Consider the following 16,182-nt stretch of genomic DNA (forward strand, 5'->3'; position numbering starts at 1 on the left):
GCCCTTGTCCTTCTAGGTGGTAGAGGTCGCGGGTTTGGGAGGTGCTGTCGAAGAAGCCTTGGCGAGTTGCTGCAGTGCATCCTGTGGACGGTACACCCTGCAGCCACGATGCGCCGGTGGTGGAGGGAGTGGGTGTTTAAGGTGGTGGATGGGCTGCCGATCGAGCGGACTTGCTTTGTCCTGGATGGTCTCACCCTTATTGCTCTACTTTATCGATTCTCCTCACAGCCTCTCTCTTTTTGCCCCTTCTGCTCCCCCAAATTCCCCCGTCCTACACACTCTCCCTCCTCCCTGTGTTGAACTCACGACCCCTGGCGCCATCTCCGACTTGGCATCACCGCGTTGCCCAACTTGTCTCACCAGGCCCGGCGATGGCCTGCCGCCGTAGGCCTCAGGCCCTGGGTTTCCCAATGGTCGACTCCAGATCGCGTCATTGACATTATTGGCCGGCCACTGACAGCTCAGTTCTGACCAATGCAAAGCTGCGTTTGCCCTGGTCCTGATGTTGAACGTCCTTCCATTTTTCTCAGTGGGTTAGGTGGCGATGATGTCCCCAACGGCTGGCAAGGAGGTCTTGGCTGCAAATACCACATGGGACCCGGGTTTCACAATGGAAGCTCCTTTGAGAACAGGTTGGCTTTTCTATCTTTCATTGATGGGTTCACGAGGGTTTGGGTAAATGTGGTGCAGAAGGTTCAGCAGCACAAGGTATTAACCTTCAAATTTCCAGTATTGGATTAGTCTCAGTTGGACTATGAGAATGACTCGATTAACTTCTCTCTCATCTGCCCAACCCCTGCCCTTGGCTGATCCCATGGACTGGTTGAATGTTAGACATCAACAGAGGCCTCAAATCTCAGCCTCAACTGATATTTGAATTTGGCTTCTTATGACTAAAACACTTTTGACCTTACCCTATCGAAAAGAAAGAATGAACTTGCATTTATATAGCGCCTTTCAATATAATCAAGAAGGCTAATGGAATGCTGGCCTTTATATCTGGAGGACTAGAGTACAAGGGGGCAGAAGTTATGCTGCAGCTATACAAAACCCTGGTCAGACCGCACCTGGAGTACTGTGAGCAGTTCTGGGCACCGCACCTTCGGAAGGACATATTGGCCTTGGAGGGAGTGCAGCGTAGATTTACTAGAATGATACCCGGACTTCAAGGGTTAAGTTACGAGGAGAGATTACACAAATTGGGGTTGTATTCTCTGGAGTTTCGAAGGTTAAGGGGTGATCTGATCGAAGTTTATAAGATATTAAGGGGAACGGATAGGGTGGATAGAGAGAAACTATTTCCGCTGGTTGGGGATTCTAGGAGTAGGGGGCACAGTCTAAAAATTAGAGCCAGACCTTTCAGGAGCGAGATTAGAAAACATTTCTACACACAAAGGGTGGTAGAAGTTTGGAACTCTCTTCCGCAAACGGCAATTGATACTAGCTCTGGCCACAGGGGATGTGCCAGAGGACTGGAGAACTGCTAATGTAGTACCATTATTCAAGAAGGGGAGTAGGGAAAAACCGGGGAACTACAGGCCAGTGAGCCTAACATCAGTGGTAGGAAAATTATTGGAAAAAATTCTGAAGGACAAAATTAGTCTCCACTTGGAGAAGCAAGGATTAATCAGGGATAGTCAACATGGCTTTGTCAAGGGAAGATCATGTCTGACTAATTTGATTGAATTTTTTGAGGGGGTGACTAGGCGTGTGGATGAGGGTAACGCAGTGGATGTGGTATACATGGATTTCAGTAAGGCCTTCGATAAAGTCCCGCACAGGAGACTGGTCAAGAAGGTACGAGCCCATGGAATCCAGGGTGCCTTGGCACTTTGGATACAAAACTGACTTAGTGGCAGAAGGCAGAGGGTGATGGTCGAAGATTGTTTTTGTGACTGGAAGCCTGTGGCCAGTGGGGTACCACAGGGATCGGTGCTGGGTCACTTGCTGTTTGTGGTCTACATTAATGACTTGGATATGAATGTAAAAGGTATGATCTGTAAGTTCGCTGATGATACAAAAATTGGTAGGGTGGTAAATAGCGAGGAGGATAGCCTCAGTCTGCAGGACGATATAGATGGGTTGGTCAGATGGGCGGAACAGTGGCAAATGGAATTTAACCCGGAAAAGTGCGAGGTGATGCACTTTGGAGGGACTAACAAGGCAAGGGAATACACAATGAATGGGAGGACCCTAGGCAAGACAGAGGGTCAGAGGGATCTTGGTGTGCAAGTTCACAGATCCCTGAAGGCGGCGGAACAGGTAGATAAGGTGGTAAAGAAGGCATATGGGATACTTGCCTTTATTAGCCGAGGCATAGAATATAAGAGCAAGGAGGTTATGATGGAGCTGTATAAAACACTGGTTAGGCCACAGCTGGAGTACTGTGTGCAGTTCTGGTCGCCACACTACAGGAAGGATGTGATCGCTTTGGAGAGGGTGCAGAGGAGATTCACCAGGATGTTACCAGGGCTGGAGCGCTTCAGCTATGATGAGAGACTGGGAAGATTGGGTTTGTTTTCCTTGGAGCAGAGGAGGCTGAGGGGGGACATGATTGAGGTGTACAAAATTATGAGGGGCACAGATAGGATGGATACTAAGGAGCTTTTTCCCTTCGTTGAGGGTTCTATAACAAGGGGGCATAGATTCAAGGTAAAAGGCAGGAGGTTTAGAGGGGATATGAGAAAGAACTTTTTCACCCAGAGGGTGGTTGGAGTCTGGAACTCACTGCCTGAAAGGGTTGTGGAGGCAGGAACCCTCACAACATTCAAGAAGCATTTGGATGAGCACTTGAAATGCCATAGCATACAAGGCTACGGACCAAATGCTGGAATATGGGATTAGAGTAGACAGGGCTTGATGGCCGGCGCGGACACGATGGGCCGAAGGGCCTCTATCCGTGCTGTATAACTCTATGACTCTATGACTAATTGCTCAATTTAAATGTGAGATAGTTAGCTTTTTGGCAACCAAAGGTATTAAGGGATATGGGCCAAAGGCAGGTATATGGAGTTAGATCACAGATCAGCCATGATCTTATCAAATGGCGGAGCAGGCACGAGGGGCTGAATGGCCTACTCCTGTTCCTATGTGCCTATGATCCTATGTACCTCAGGACGTCCCAAAGCGCTTTACAGCCAATGAAGTACTTTTGAAGTGTAGTCACTGTTGTAATGTAGGAAACGCGGCAGCCAATTTGCGCACAGCAGGATCCCACAAACAGCAATGTGATAATGAGCGGATCATCTGTTTTTTTTAGTGATGTTGGTCGAGGGATAAACATTGGCCCCAGGACACGGGGGAGAACTCCCCCCCTCCCCATCCTGCCCCAACCAGAGATAGGGCTGACACCAGACATGGCATTCTCATACCCGCTGCTGCCAGGGGGATACAGAGTGACCCATCTTCCCCTGTACGCTCCCCCCCCCCCCCACCCCTCCATCCCGCCCTCTCAGCTGACCCACTGCTGTATTGCATGGAAGCATGGCAGCCATTTTGCGCACAGAAAGATGCCACAAATAGCAAATGGTGTGGGTCCTCCTGAGTGCTTGGCTGTGAGGAATTGCATGGATGGAGAGCGCAGGGAGGAAAAAAACAGACGGGAAGAAACATCGAAACATCGAAAATAGGAGCAAGAGTAGGCCATTCGGCCCGTCGGGCCTGCTCCGCCATTCAAAATGATCATGGCTGATCGTCTAACTCAGTACCCTGTTCCCGCTTTTTCCCCATATCCCTTGATCCCTTTAGCATCAAGAAATAGATCGATCTCCTTCTTGAATACATCTAATGACTTGGCCTCCACTGCCTTCTGTGGTAGAGAATTCCACAGGTTCACCACCCTCTGAGTGAAGAAATTTCTCCTCATCTTGGTTCTAAATGTCCTACCCCATATCCTGTACGATTGTTGGGACACGTCGATTAATGGATGAATAATGGTCCACAGAGCCAATTCCTCACATTTAAAGCCTGGAGAGGAAACTCTGGCTGAATGTTTTTAGTGATGTTGGTTGAAGGATAAATATTGGCCCCAGGACACCGGGGAGAACTCCCCCCTGCTCTTCTTCCAATAGTGGCCGTGGGATCTTTCCGTCCACCCGAGAGGGCCAGACGGGGCCTCGGTTTAATGTCTCATCCAAAAGGCGGCACCTCCGACAGTGCAGCGCTCCCTCAGTACTGACCCTCCGACAGTGCAGCGCTCCCTCAGTACTGACCCTCCGACAGTGCGGCACTCCCTCAGTACTGACCCTCCGACAGTGCAGCGCTCCCTCAGTACTGACCCTCTGACAGTGCGGCACTCCCTCAGTACTGACCCTCCGACAGTGCAGTGGTCCCTCAGTACTGACCCTCTGACAGTGCAGTGCTCCCTCAGTACTGCCCCTCCGACAGTGCGGCACTCCCTCAGTACTGACCCTCCGACAGTGCAGCGCTCCCTCAGTACTGCCCCTCCGACAGTGCGGCACTCCCTCAGTACTGACCCTCCGACAGTGCAGCGCTCCCTCAGTACTGCCCCTCCGACAGTGCAGCGCTCCCTCAGTACTGACCCTCCGACAGTGCAGCGCTCCCTCAGTACTGACCCTCTGACAGTGCAGCGCTCCCTTGGTACTGACCCTCCGACAGCGCAGCACTCCCTCAGTACTGACCCTCCGACAGTGCAGCGCTCCCTCAGTACTGACCCTCCGACAGTGCAGCGCTCCCTCAGTACTGACCCTCCGACAGTGCAGCGCTCCCTCAGTACTGACCCTGCGACAGTGCAGCGCTCCCTCAGTACTGACCCTCCGACAGTGCAGCGCTCCCTCAGTACTGACCCTGCGACAGTGCAGCGCTCCCTCAGTACTGACCCTCCGACAGTGCAGCGCTCCCTCAGTACTGACCCTCCGACAGTGCAGCACTCCCTCAGTACTGACCCTGCGACAGTGCAGCGCTCCCTCAGTGCTGACCCTCCGACAGTGCAGCGCTCCCTCAGTACTGACCCTCCGACAGTGCAGCGCTCCCTCAGTACTGACCCTGCGACAGTGCAGCACTCCCTCAGTACTGCCCCTCCGACAGTGCAGCGCTCCCTCAGTGCTGGCACTGGGAGTGTCGGCCTGGGTTATGGGGCTCAAGTCTCTGGAGTGGGGCTCGAGCCCACCACCTTCTCACTCAGAGGTGATAGAGAGTGAGACCAACTGAGCCATGTTGAGACTTAATGGGTCTTTTACTTACTTTGCCCCCTCTGGCAGACGAGGATGCGGGCAAACGGTCAAAGCTCTGTCCGCTGATTGAGGACCACTCGATGTTTAATGAAATGCTCGTTGCCTTTTAACAGTGACGTACAAGTCAACGTGTTCAACAGACAGGAGACCAAAGCATCGGACAACGTGATCGGAATCATCCGCGGGAGCGTGGAACCAGGTGGGTTTCCTTCTCAGCGAGCACCCGAGGGGGTTTGACGTCAGGGGGGGGGGGGGGCGGTCGGGAGCAGTAGGAAGGTGGAGGGGTTGAAGGAAGAGGATTGCATGGGGAGGATGGAGGGCGAGCGCAGAGGAGCAGCGTCGGGAGAGATAAGGGAGATAATGGAATGGCCCTGCCCGTTCAGAGCCCAGAGTCGGGGTCGAGTGCGATCGAGATCCAGCGAGAGGTCTGATTCCCCGATCCACAGGCTCCCTTTTGTTGGTTTAGAAGCATCTCCCCACCCGCAGGCGGGTCCCATTGCTGGTAATAGGGAGCTCGGAGTCGCAATGGAGCAAGTGTCTCGGTCAATAATGTCAGAGGCTGCGGACAGGCCCAGGAGGAACAGAAAGCAAGAACTTGCATTTATATAGCGCCTTTCACAACCACAAAGCCAATTAACTACTTTTGAAGTGTAGTCTCTGTTGTAATGTAGGAAACGCGGCAGCCATTTTGCGCACAGCAAGATCCCACAAACAGTGCTTATGATAATGAGCGGATAGTCCTGTTTTTAGAGGGATAAATATCGGCCCAGGACACCGGGGAGAACTCCCCCCTGCTCTCCTTCACAATAATGGCCGTGGGATCGTTTACGTCCACCTGAGAGGGGCAGACGGGGCCTCGGTTTAACGTCTCAGCCGAGAGACGGCACCTCCGACAGTGCGGCACTCCCTCAGTACTGGCACTGGGAGTGTCGGCCTGGGTTATGGGGCTCGAGTCTCTGGAGTGGGGGCTCGAACCCACGACCTTCTGACTCAGAGGCGAGAGAGAGAGCGTTACCAGTGAGCCATAGTTGACGAGGAGGGATGAGGCACACACAGTCGCGGGTCCCAGTGAATATTACGTGAGCCTTTGGCCTTGGGCCAGTTCGCTGCGGACGGCGAATTGGAAGCGGGAGTTGCGGGAGAGATGGGCAGGGCGGTGAGTGCAAAAATAAACGTGAGGACCTTAGGGAGGATGGGGGTGGTGGGGGGGGGGGTTAGAGAAGGAGGGATAATTGGAAGGGGGGGGGGGGGGGAATAGGGCGAGAGGGGGTTTTGTTTGAGGAGGTGAGTGAAGGGGAGGGGGAGAGGGAAATATCTGCTGCAGCGAGGGTCAGGAGGAGCAGATGAGTGGAGTGGGGAGAGGATTGAGGAGAAGGCTGGATCTTGTGGAAGAGATGAGATAGGAGAGAGGAGGACGAGAAACAGAAGAGTGTAGAGAACTACAGTGGGGTGGGAGGTTGGCGGAGGGGGGGGGTTTAAGGGGAAGAGGGAGGGGACAGTGAACCAGAGGCAGCTGAGTGGATGGTCTCGAACGTAGAGACGAAGGAATCCCCGAGTACCTCGCTCTTGGGATTGGAGCTGATGGGGCAGCAGGACAGGGCACGAGGAGTCCACCAGCCTTGGAGAGGAGGTGTCCACGGTCATTCTTGACCTCCAGTAGTGGGCGGCTTTAGCTGAGGAGACCGAGGCACAGTTTCAGCCACATCTGGTGACTGGGCCCTGGCTACAATCGAGTTTGCGCCCCTCTGCTTCGAAGGTCCGACGGTGGGGGCTGCACCGAGGGGAGCGTCAGGGGTGGGAGACGGTGATCGAATTGGCTGGGGTGGGGGAGGGGGGGGGGCGCGAGGACACGAGTGGACGAGTGGCTTAGGAGGTTGACAACAGCAGAGGAGAGGGAGTCGAGGGTTCGAGAGGAGCTGAGAGGGGATTTTTCCCATGAATGAACGTGGGGAATAATGGGATAGGGGAAGAATAGAGGATTGTAGGGGGGGGGGGTAAGAGAAGCAACAAAGTGATCAGGATCGGACTTGAGAGGATAAGCAGGCAGAGAAGTCAGAGCTCGGGGGTGGGCGGGCGGCGGGGGGGGGGGGGGCGGGGGAGTTTGCGCGAAGTCACCAAAGATGGGGAGTTGTCCGATTAAGAGCGGAGACGAGGATCTCAGCCAGGAAGTCAGCCCGGAGTTTGGGAGGGCTGGAAGAGGGTGAGGTGTTTGATGGAAGAGGCTGAGTGGGACTTGGGCAACGACGGGTACACCACAGCCCAGCCAGCCAGAGAGGGAGGCGGAGAGAAGAGAGGAGGAGGAGAATCAAGCAGGGACGAGGATCAAGGGAAACAGGCCACTGGGGAATGGAAGCGTAGCGAGTTGGCCGGGTGGGGAGACGAGGAGCACCGCAGGGTTATATTAATGTAAACGGCGGATATATCGATACAAAAAGCTATCGTGTCGTTAATATTGACAGCAATTCACCAAATATTTAACATTTAATTCTGGGCCCCACACTTTGGGAAGGATGTCGAGGCCTTAGAGAGGGTGCAGAGGAGATTTACTAGGCCAGGGATGAGGGACTTCAGTTATGTGGAGAGACTGGAGAAGCTGGGATTGTTCTCCTCAGAGCAGAGAAGGTTAAGGGGAGATTTAATCGAGGTGTTCAAAATCACGAGGGGTTTTGACAGAGTGAATAAGGAGAAACTGTTTCCACTGGCAGGAGGGTCGGTGACCAGAGGACACGGATTTAAGATAATCGGCAAAAGAACCAGAGGGGGGAGATGAGGAGAATTTTTTTTACGCAGCGAGTTGTGACGATCTGGAACGCGCTGCCTGAAAGGGCGGTGGAAGCAGATTCAATAGTAACTTTCAAAAGGGAATTGGATAAATAGAATCATAGAAAGGTTACAGCACGGAAGGAGGCCATTCGGCCCATCGAGCCTGTACCGGCTCTATGCAAGAGCAGTCCGGCTAGTCCCACTCCCCCGCCCTTTCCCCGTAGCCCTGCAAATTTTTTTCCTTTCAAGTACTTATCCAGTTCCCTTTTGAAGGCCATGATTGAATCTGCCTCCACCACCCCCTCGGGCAGTGCATTCCAGATCACAACCACTCGCTGTGTAATAAAGTTTTTCCTCATGTCACCTTTGGTTCTTTTGCCAATCACCTCAAATCTATGTCCTCTGGTCCTTGACCCTTCCGCCAATGGGAACAGTTTCTCTCTATCTACTCTGTCTGGACCCTTCATGGTTTTGAACACCTCTATCAAATCCCCTCTCAACCTTCTCTGTTCCAAGGAGAACAAGCCCAGCTTCTCCAGTCTATCCACGTAACTAAAGTCCCTCATCCCTGGAATCATTCCAGTAAATCTCCTCTGCACCCTCTCTAAGGCCTTCCTGAAATGCGGTGCCCAAAATACTTGAAAAGGAAAAAATTTGCAGGGGCTACGGGGAAAGAGCAGGGGGAGAGTGGGACTAATTGGAGAGCTCTTTCAAAGAGCCGGCACAGGCACGATGGGCTGAACGGCCTCCTTCTGTGCTGTACTCACTATGATAATACTATGATGAGAAGCAAGAGTGACGTTGTACAATGTGACTCTCTCCCTCTCACTGACACTGTACCACGCGACCCTTGTTTATATTGTGCCTGTAGCAATCTCGCTCCAAAGCGCCCTCTTGTTACAGATCGGTACGTCATCTACGGCAATCACCGGGACAGCTGGGTCCACGGCGCCATCGACCCGAGCAGTGGCACCGCCGTCATGTTAGAAGTCACCAGGGTCCTGGGCAAGATGGTGAAAGACGGTGAGTGATCGCGCGGTCTGCCCCTGTCACGACGCACAGACCCTCTCGCCTCGTTGTGACCCCAGCCCAGCCCGACTGCAGGGCACGGCCCCCCTAAAGGAGGATTACCCTGCAATAACAAGGCCTCAGCAGGTTATTTTTGTATCCGCACTCTCTTCCCTTGGAGAATAGCGTAGTGGAAGGATTAGCAGGCTGATTAACAGCCTGACGGGCCGCGACCTGGACGCTCCGCCCATGGCTGTAACCATTTCTATATCAGATGGCAGGGGGGTTTCATGGGTTCCCACAACCCATACGATGAGGGAGGGGCCACCCACGCCCACCGGACACGAGTATCCCCCTCGATCGTGGAATTCCGAGCTCCGGTCTCCGCTCCCCAGGACCGTCTGGAGCTCCGGTCTCCACTCCCCGGGACAGTCTGGAGCTCGGGTCTCCACTCCCCGGGACAGTCTGGAGCTCGGGTCTCCACTCCCCGGGACAGTCTGGAGCTCCGGTCTCCACTCCCCGGGACAGTCTGGAGCTCGGGTCTCCACTCCCCGGGACAGTCTGGAGCTCGGGTCTCCGCTCCCCGGGACTGTCTGGAGCTCGGGTCTCCGCTCCCCGGGACAGTCTGGAGCTCGGGTCTCCACTCCCCGGGACCGTCTGGAGCTCGGGTCTCCACTCCCCGGGACTGTCTGGAGCTCGAGTCTCCACTCCCCGGGACTGTCTGGAGCTCCGGTCTCCACTCCCCGGGACAGTCTGGAGCTCGGGTCTCCACTCCCCAGGACAGTCTGGAGCTCCGGTCTCCGCTCCCCTGGACCGTCTGGAGCTCCGGTCTCCGCTCCCCGGGACAGTCTGGAGCTCCGGTCTCCGCTCCCCGGGACAGTCTGGAGCTCCGGTCTCCACTCCCCGGGACAGTCTGGAGCTCGGGTCTCCACTCCCCGGGACAGTCTGGAGCTCGGGTCTCCACTCCCCGGGACTGTCTGGAGCTCCGGTCTCCGCTCCCCTGGACCGTCTGGAGCTCGGGTCTCCACTCCCCGGGACAGTCTGGAGCTCGGGTATCCACTCCCCGGGACAGTCTGGAGCTCCGGTCTCCACTCCCCGGGACAGTCTGGAGCTCGGGTCTCCACTCCCCAGGACAGTCTGGAGCTCCGGTCTCCGCTCCCCTGGACCGTCTGGAGCTCCGGTCTCCACTCCCCGGGACCGTCTAGAGCTCGGGTCTCCACTCCCCGGGACAGTCTGGAGCTCCGGTCTCCGCTCCCCGGGACAGTCTGGAGCTCCGGTCTCCGCTCCCCGGGACAGTCTGGAGCTCCGGTCTCCGCTCCCCGGGACAGTCTGGAGCTCCGGTCTCCGCTCCCCGGGACAGTCTGGAGCTCCGGTCTCCGCTCCCCGGGACAGTCTGGAGCTCCGGTCTCCGCTCCCCGGGACCGTCTGGAGCTCCGGTCTCCGCTCCCCGGGACCGTCTGGAGCTCCGGTCTCCGCTCCCCGGGACCGTCTGGAGCTCCGGTCTCCGCTCCCCGGGACCGTCTGGAGCTCCGGTCTCCGCTCCCCGGGACCGTCTGGAGCTCCGGTCTCCGCTCCCCGGGACCGTCTGGAGCTCGGGTCTCCGCTCCCCGGGACAGTCTGGAGCTCGGGTCTCCGCTCCCCGGGACCGTCTGGAGCTCCGGTCTCCGCTCCCCGGGACGGTCTGGAGCTCCGGTCTCCGCTCCCCGGGACCGTCTGGAGCTCCGGTCTCCACTCCCCGGGACAGTCTGGAGCTCCGGTCTCCACTCCCCGGGACCGTCTGGAGCTCGGCTCTCCGCTCCCCGGGACAGTCTGGAGCTCCGGTCTCCACTCCCCGGGACCGTCTGGAGCTCGGGTCTCCACTCCCCGGGACAGTCTGGAGCTCCGGTCTCCACTCCCCAGGACAGTCTGGAGCTCGGGTCTCCACTCCCCGGGACAGTCTAGAGCTCGGGTCTCCACTCCCCGGGACAGTCTGGAGCTCGGGTCTCCACTCCCCGGGACAGTCTGGAGCTCGGGTCTCCACTCCCCGGGACTGTCTGGTGCTCGGGTCTCCACTCCCCGGGACTGTCTGGAGCTCGGGTCTCCACTCCCCGGGACAGTCTGGAGCTCGGGTCTCCACTCCCCGGGACTGTCTGGAGCTCGGGTCTCCACTCCCCGGGACTGTCTGGAGCTCGGGTCTCCACTCCCCGGGACAGTCTGGAGCTCGGGTCTCCACTCCCCGGGACGGTCTGGAGCTCGGGTCTCCACTCCCCGGGACAGTCTGGAGCTCGGGTCTCCACTCCCCGGGACTGTCTGGAGCTCGGGTCTCCACTCCCCGGGACTGTCTGGAGCTCGGGTCTCCGCTCCCCGGGACAGTCTGGAGCTCGGGTCTCCGCTCCCCGGGACAGTCTGGAGCTCGGGTCTCCGCTCCCCGGGACAGTCTGGAGCTCGGGTCTCCACTCCCCGGGACTGTCTGGAGCTCGGGTCTCCGCTCCCCGGGACTGTCTGGAGCTCGGGTCTCCACTCCCCGGGACTGTCTGGAGCTCGGGTCTCCACTCCCCGGGACTGTCTGGAGCTCGGGTCTCCACTCCCCGGGACAGTCTGGAGGTCGAGTCTCCACTCCCCGGGACTGTCTGGAGCTCGGGTCTCCACTCCCAGGGACAGTCTGGAGCTCCGGTCTCCACTCCCCGGGACTGTCTGGAGCTCCGGTCTCCACTCCCCGGGACAGTCTGGAGCTCGGGTCTCCACTCCCCGGGACTGTCTGGAGCTCGGGTTTCCACTCCCCGGGACTGTCTGGAGCTCCGGTCTCCGCTCCCCTGGACCGTCTGGAGCTCGGGTCTCCACTCCCCGGGACAGTCTGGAGCTCCGGTCTCCGCTCCCCGGGACAGTCTGGAGCTCCGGTCTCCACTCCCCGGGACAGTCTGGAGCTCGGGTCTCCACTCCCCAGGACAGTCTGGAGCTCCGGTCTCCGCTCCCCTGGACCGTCTGGAGCTCCGGTCTCCGCTCCCCGGGACTGTCTGGAGCTCCGGTCTCCGCTCCCCGGGACTGTCTGGAGCTCGGGTCTCCGCTCCCCGGGACAGTCTGGAGCTCGGGTCTCCGCTCCCCGGGACAGTCTGGAGCTCGGGTCTCCGCTCCCCGGGACTGTCTGGAGCTCGGGTCTCCACTCCCCGGGACTGTCTGGAGCTCGGGTCTCCACTCCCCGGGACCGTCTGGAGCTCCGGTCTCCGCTCCCCGGGACAGTCTGGAGCTCCGGTCTCCGCTCCCCGGGACAGTCTGGAGCTCCGGTCTCCGCTCCCCGGGACAGTCTGGAGCTCCGGTCTCCGCTCCCCGGGACAGTCTGGAGCTCCGGTCTCCGCTCCCCGGGACAGTCTGGAGCTCCGGTCTCCGCTCCCCGGGACCGTCTGGAGCTCCGGTCTCCGCTCCCCGGGACCGTCTGGAGCTCCGGTCTCCGCTCCCCGGGACCGTCTGGAGCTCCGGTCTCCGCTCCCCGGGACCGTCTGGAGCTCCGGTCTCCGCTCCCCGGGACCGTCTGGAGCTCCGGTCTCCGCTCCCCGGGACCGTCTGGAGCTCCGGTCTCCGCTCCCCGGGACCGTCTGGAGCTCGGGTCTCCGCTCCCCGGGACAGTCTGGAGCTCGGGTCTCCGCTCCCCGGGACCGTCTGGAGCTCCGGTCTCCGCTCCCCGGGACGGTCTGGAGCTCCGGTCTCCGCTCCCCGGGACCGTCTGGAGCTCCGGTCTCCACTCCCCGGGACAGTCTGGAGCTCCAGTCTCCACTCCCCGGGACCGTCTGGAGCTCGGCTCTCCGCTCCCCGGGACAGTCTGGAGCTCCGGTCTCCACTCCCCGGGACCGTCTGGAGCTCGGGTCTCCACTCCCCGGGACTGTCTGGAGCTCGGGTCTCCGCTCCCCGGGACTGTCTGGAGCTCGGGTCTCCACTCCCCGGGACTGTCTGGAGCTCGGGTCTCCACTCCCCGGGACTGTCTGGAGCTCCGGTCTCCGCTCCCCGGGACCGTCTGGAGCTCCGGTCTCCGCTCCCCGGGACCGTCTGGAGCTCGGGTCTCCACTCCCCGGGGCTGTCTGGAGCTCGGGTCTCCACTCCCTGGGACTGTCTGGAGCTCGGGTCTCCACTCCCCGGGACTGTCTGGAGCTCGGGTCTCCACTCCCCGGGACAGTCTGGAGCTCGGGTCTCCACTCCCCGGGACTGTCTGGAGCGGGGTTCGAACCCTGCACCTTCTGGGGAATGCAAAGCACTGAGCCAAAGGCTGGGTCCAGACTCTCCTGGCGACACCTTGGTAACGTGGCGAATCAGGCATTACTCTATATTGGGGTATCGGTGGGGACCCTGAATAAACGACATCTGGGTCTGGGCAATCCAACATAATCCAGCCCAGGGTCAACGCATCCTTAACTTCATCAGTCCTCTAATGAAAAAAAACCTCGGCGGGGGGGCGGGGGGGGGAGCAATTTTTACCTAATCCGCCCATGGGGAAACTGACCATCCGGCTGGTTTCACGTCCCGCCCGATATCAGTCACCGGAGACCAATATTAGACGAGGGGGTAAAACCATCGTTCCACCCGATCCCGTGGGATTCCCGCCCGGTGAGTTTGGTTAAAATGATCCCCCTTTGTTTCTCTAACCAAGACGTCTCCGCCTGCTCTCTCAGAGCCCGGGAGAAGCCGCCGCCTCGGTCTTGGAAAGTGGACGGGTAAAACCAACGACAGAAACTTCTTGTCACAGCCGCCTCCCTCTTTGCTGAAGATCGCCTCCCTCTTCTCTGTCTCCACCCCCCCCCCCCCACAAAATTGGCAATTTCCCGTTTTCTAGCTCTCCCTGACCCAGCTGCCCGCCGCTCCCTCTCTCCGCTCAGGATAATTAACGTGTCACACTGTTTCAGTCCAGTCCAGACTCGACTATTCCAATGCTCTCCCGGCCGGCCTCCCACCTTCCACCCTCCCTGAACTTGAACTCATCCAAAACTCGCACCGAGTCCCGTTCACCCATCACCCCCTGTGCTCGCTGACCTACATCGGCTCCCGGTCAGGGAACGCCTCGATTTTAAAATTCTCATCCTTGTTTTCAAATCCCTCCATGGCCCTCGCCCCCCCCGCCCTATCTCTGTAACCTCCTCCGGCCCCTACAACCCTCCGAGATCTCTGCGTTCCTCCAATTCTGGCCTCTTGTCCATCCCCGATTTTAATCGCTCCCCCATTGGCGGCCGTGCCTTCAGCTGCCTGGGCCCTAAGCTCTGGAATTCCCTCCCTAAACCTCTCCGCCTCTCTCTCCTCCTTTAAGACGCTCCTTAAAACCCACCTCTTTGACCAAGCTTTTGGTCACCTGTCCTAATATCTCCTTATGTGGCTCGGTGTCAAATTTTGCCTGATTTACGCTCCTGTGAAGCACCTTGGGACGTTTTACTACGTTAAAGACGCTGTATAAATGCAAGTTGTTGTTTTGTAGGAAAATGGCGGCCACGACGCTCGATAATCTTTGGTAGCTGGGGCGCAGAGGAGTTCGGCCTAATTGGCTCCACAGAATGGACGGAGGTAAGATGGAGGCAATCCCCTCCCCCTCCCCACAATCAGCCAGCGTACAGAACACCCACTAGCAGGAATCAATTGTGGTAATACGGCCAATCGTACGGTTTAGTAATTGTGGCAGCCAATTTGCGCACAGCAAGATCCCACAAACAGCAATGTGATAATGACCAGATCATCTGTTTTTTTAGTGATGTTGGTTGAGGGATAAATATTGGCCCCAGGACACCGGGGAGAACTCCCCCCTGCTCTTCTTCCAGTAGCGGCCGTGGGATCTTTTACGTCCACCTGAGAGGGGCAGACGGGGCCTCGGTTTAACGTCCCATCCGAGAGACGGCACCTCCGACAGTGCAGCACTCCCTCAGTACCGGCATTGGGAGTGTCGGCCTCGATTATGGGGCTCGAGTCTCTGGAGTGGGGCTCGAACCCACGACCTTCTGACTCTGAGGCGAGAGAGACACCCAATGAGCCACGGGTGACAGCTTTGCACAAATTGGCTGCCACGTTTCCTACATTACAGCAGTGACTACACTTCAAAAGTACTTCATTGGCTGTAAAGCGCTTTGGGACGTCCTGAGGTTGTGAAAGGTGCTGTAGAAATGGGAGTTCTTTCCTTGTGTGTGAGAGACTTGTTATCGTAGCAACGCAGTGCGGGGTTTACATTGAATGCCGGTGATTTCTGCTCCAGTGGTTGCCCGCCTGAGGTTGTGTCGAGGAAGCTCGGCCTGCCCAGCCCTTGACAGACTCCATGGGTTGACTGAGGGGCAGTGGGAGCCTGGGATCCACTGGGATCAGTGACTGAGGGATCTCCTCCTTTATCAGGCAGACCCTGAGTCACACATACACCCAGTCAATCAATGCCTAAGGTAACCGGACAGCTGCTTGAGGGGATGTTCGGGGGAGAGGCCCATTTGGGGGCGAGGCCCGTTTGGGGGCGGGGCCTGTTTTGGGGGCGGGGCTTGTTTTGGGGGTGAAGCCTGTTTGGGGCGGGGCCTGTTTGGAGAGAGGACTGTTTGGGGGCGGGGCCTGATTGGGGAGAGGCCTGTTTGGGGCAGGGTCTGTTTGGGGTGGGGCTGTTTGGGAGTGAAGCCTGTTTGGAGGCGGGGCCTGTTTGGGGGTGGGGCCTGTTTGGGGGCGGGGCCTGTTTGGGGTGGGGCTGTTTGGGGGTGGGGCTGTTTGGGGTGGGGCTGTTTGGGGGTGGGGCTGTTTGGGGTGGGGCTGTTTGGGGGCGGGGCCTGTTTGGGGTGGGGCTGTTTGGGGTGGGGCTGTTTGGGGGTGGGGCCTGTTTGGGGTGGGGCTGTTTGTGGTGGGGCCTGTTTGGGGGCGGGGCCTGTTTGGGGTGGGGCTGTTTGGGGGCGGGGCCTGTTTGGGGTGGGGCTGTTTGGGGGCGGGGCCTGTTTGGGGTGGGGCTGTTTGGGGTGGGGCTGTTTGGGGGCGGGGCCTGTTGACCTGATTTCACGTTGAGTTCTGCCCCTTATCCAGGAGTACTACAAAAAGCTGATTGAGAGAACTGTGGGATACATCAATGTGGATATTGCTGTGTTTGGTAAGTGACGGCTTCGACTGCCCATGTGTGTGTGTGTCTTCTCTGTTATGCTCTGTCTCTCTCTCTCTGTCTCTCTCTCTGTCTCTCTCTTGGTGCCTCTGTCTCTCTCTCTCTCTGACAGTTACATGGGTAAGATGGGTATAGAGGGATATGGGCCAAGTGCAG

The 16,182-nt window shown here is 58.0% G+C and overlaps 1 protein-coding gene across 1 annotated transcript in view; it reads left to right on the top strand.

Annotated features, from left to right (window-relative positions):
• naaladl1 (N-acetylated alpha-linked acidic dipeptidase like 1) overlaps window positions 1-16,182 on the top strand; it is a 62,362-nt gene that overhangs the window by 32,297 nt on the left and 13,883 nt on the right. The window contains exons 8-12 of the mRNA XM_067975747.1: window positions 531-632; window positions 5,306-5,391; window positions 8,859-8,978; window positions 14,395-14,480; window positions 15,954-16,017. Coding sequence (XP_067831848.1) covers window positions 531-632; window positions 5,306-5,391; window positions 8,859-8,978; window positions 14,395-14,480; window positions 15,954-16,017 — 458 coding nt within the window. The remainder of the gene's footprint in view (window positions 1-530; window positions 633-5,305; window positions 5,392-8,858; window positions 8,979-14,394; window positions 14,481-15,953; window positions 16,018-16,182) is intronic.

The sequence above is a fragment of the Heptranchias perlo genome, chromosome 43 (assembly GCF_035084215.1).
Source record: "Heptranchias perlo isolate sHepPer1 chromosome 43, sHepPer1.hap1, whole genome shotgun sequence".
NCBI classification, from domain to species: domain Eukaryota; kingdom Metazoa; phylum Chordata; class Chondrichthyes; order Hexanchiformes; family Hexanchidae; genus Heptranchias; species Heptranchias perlo.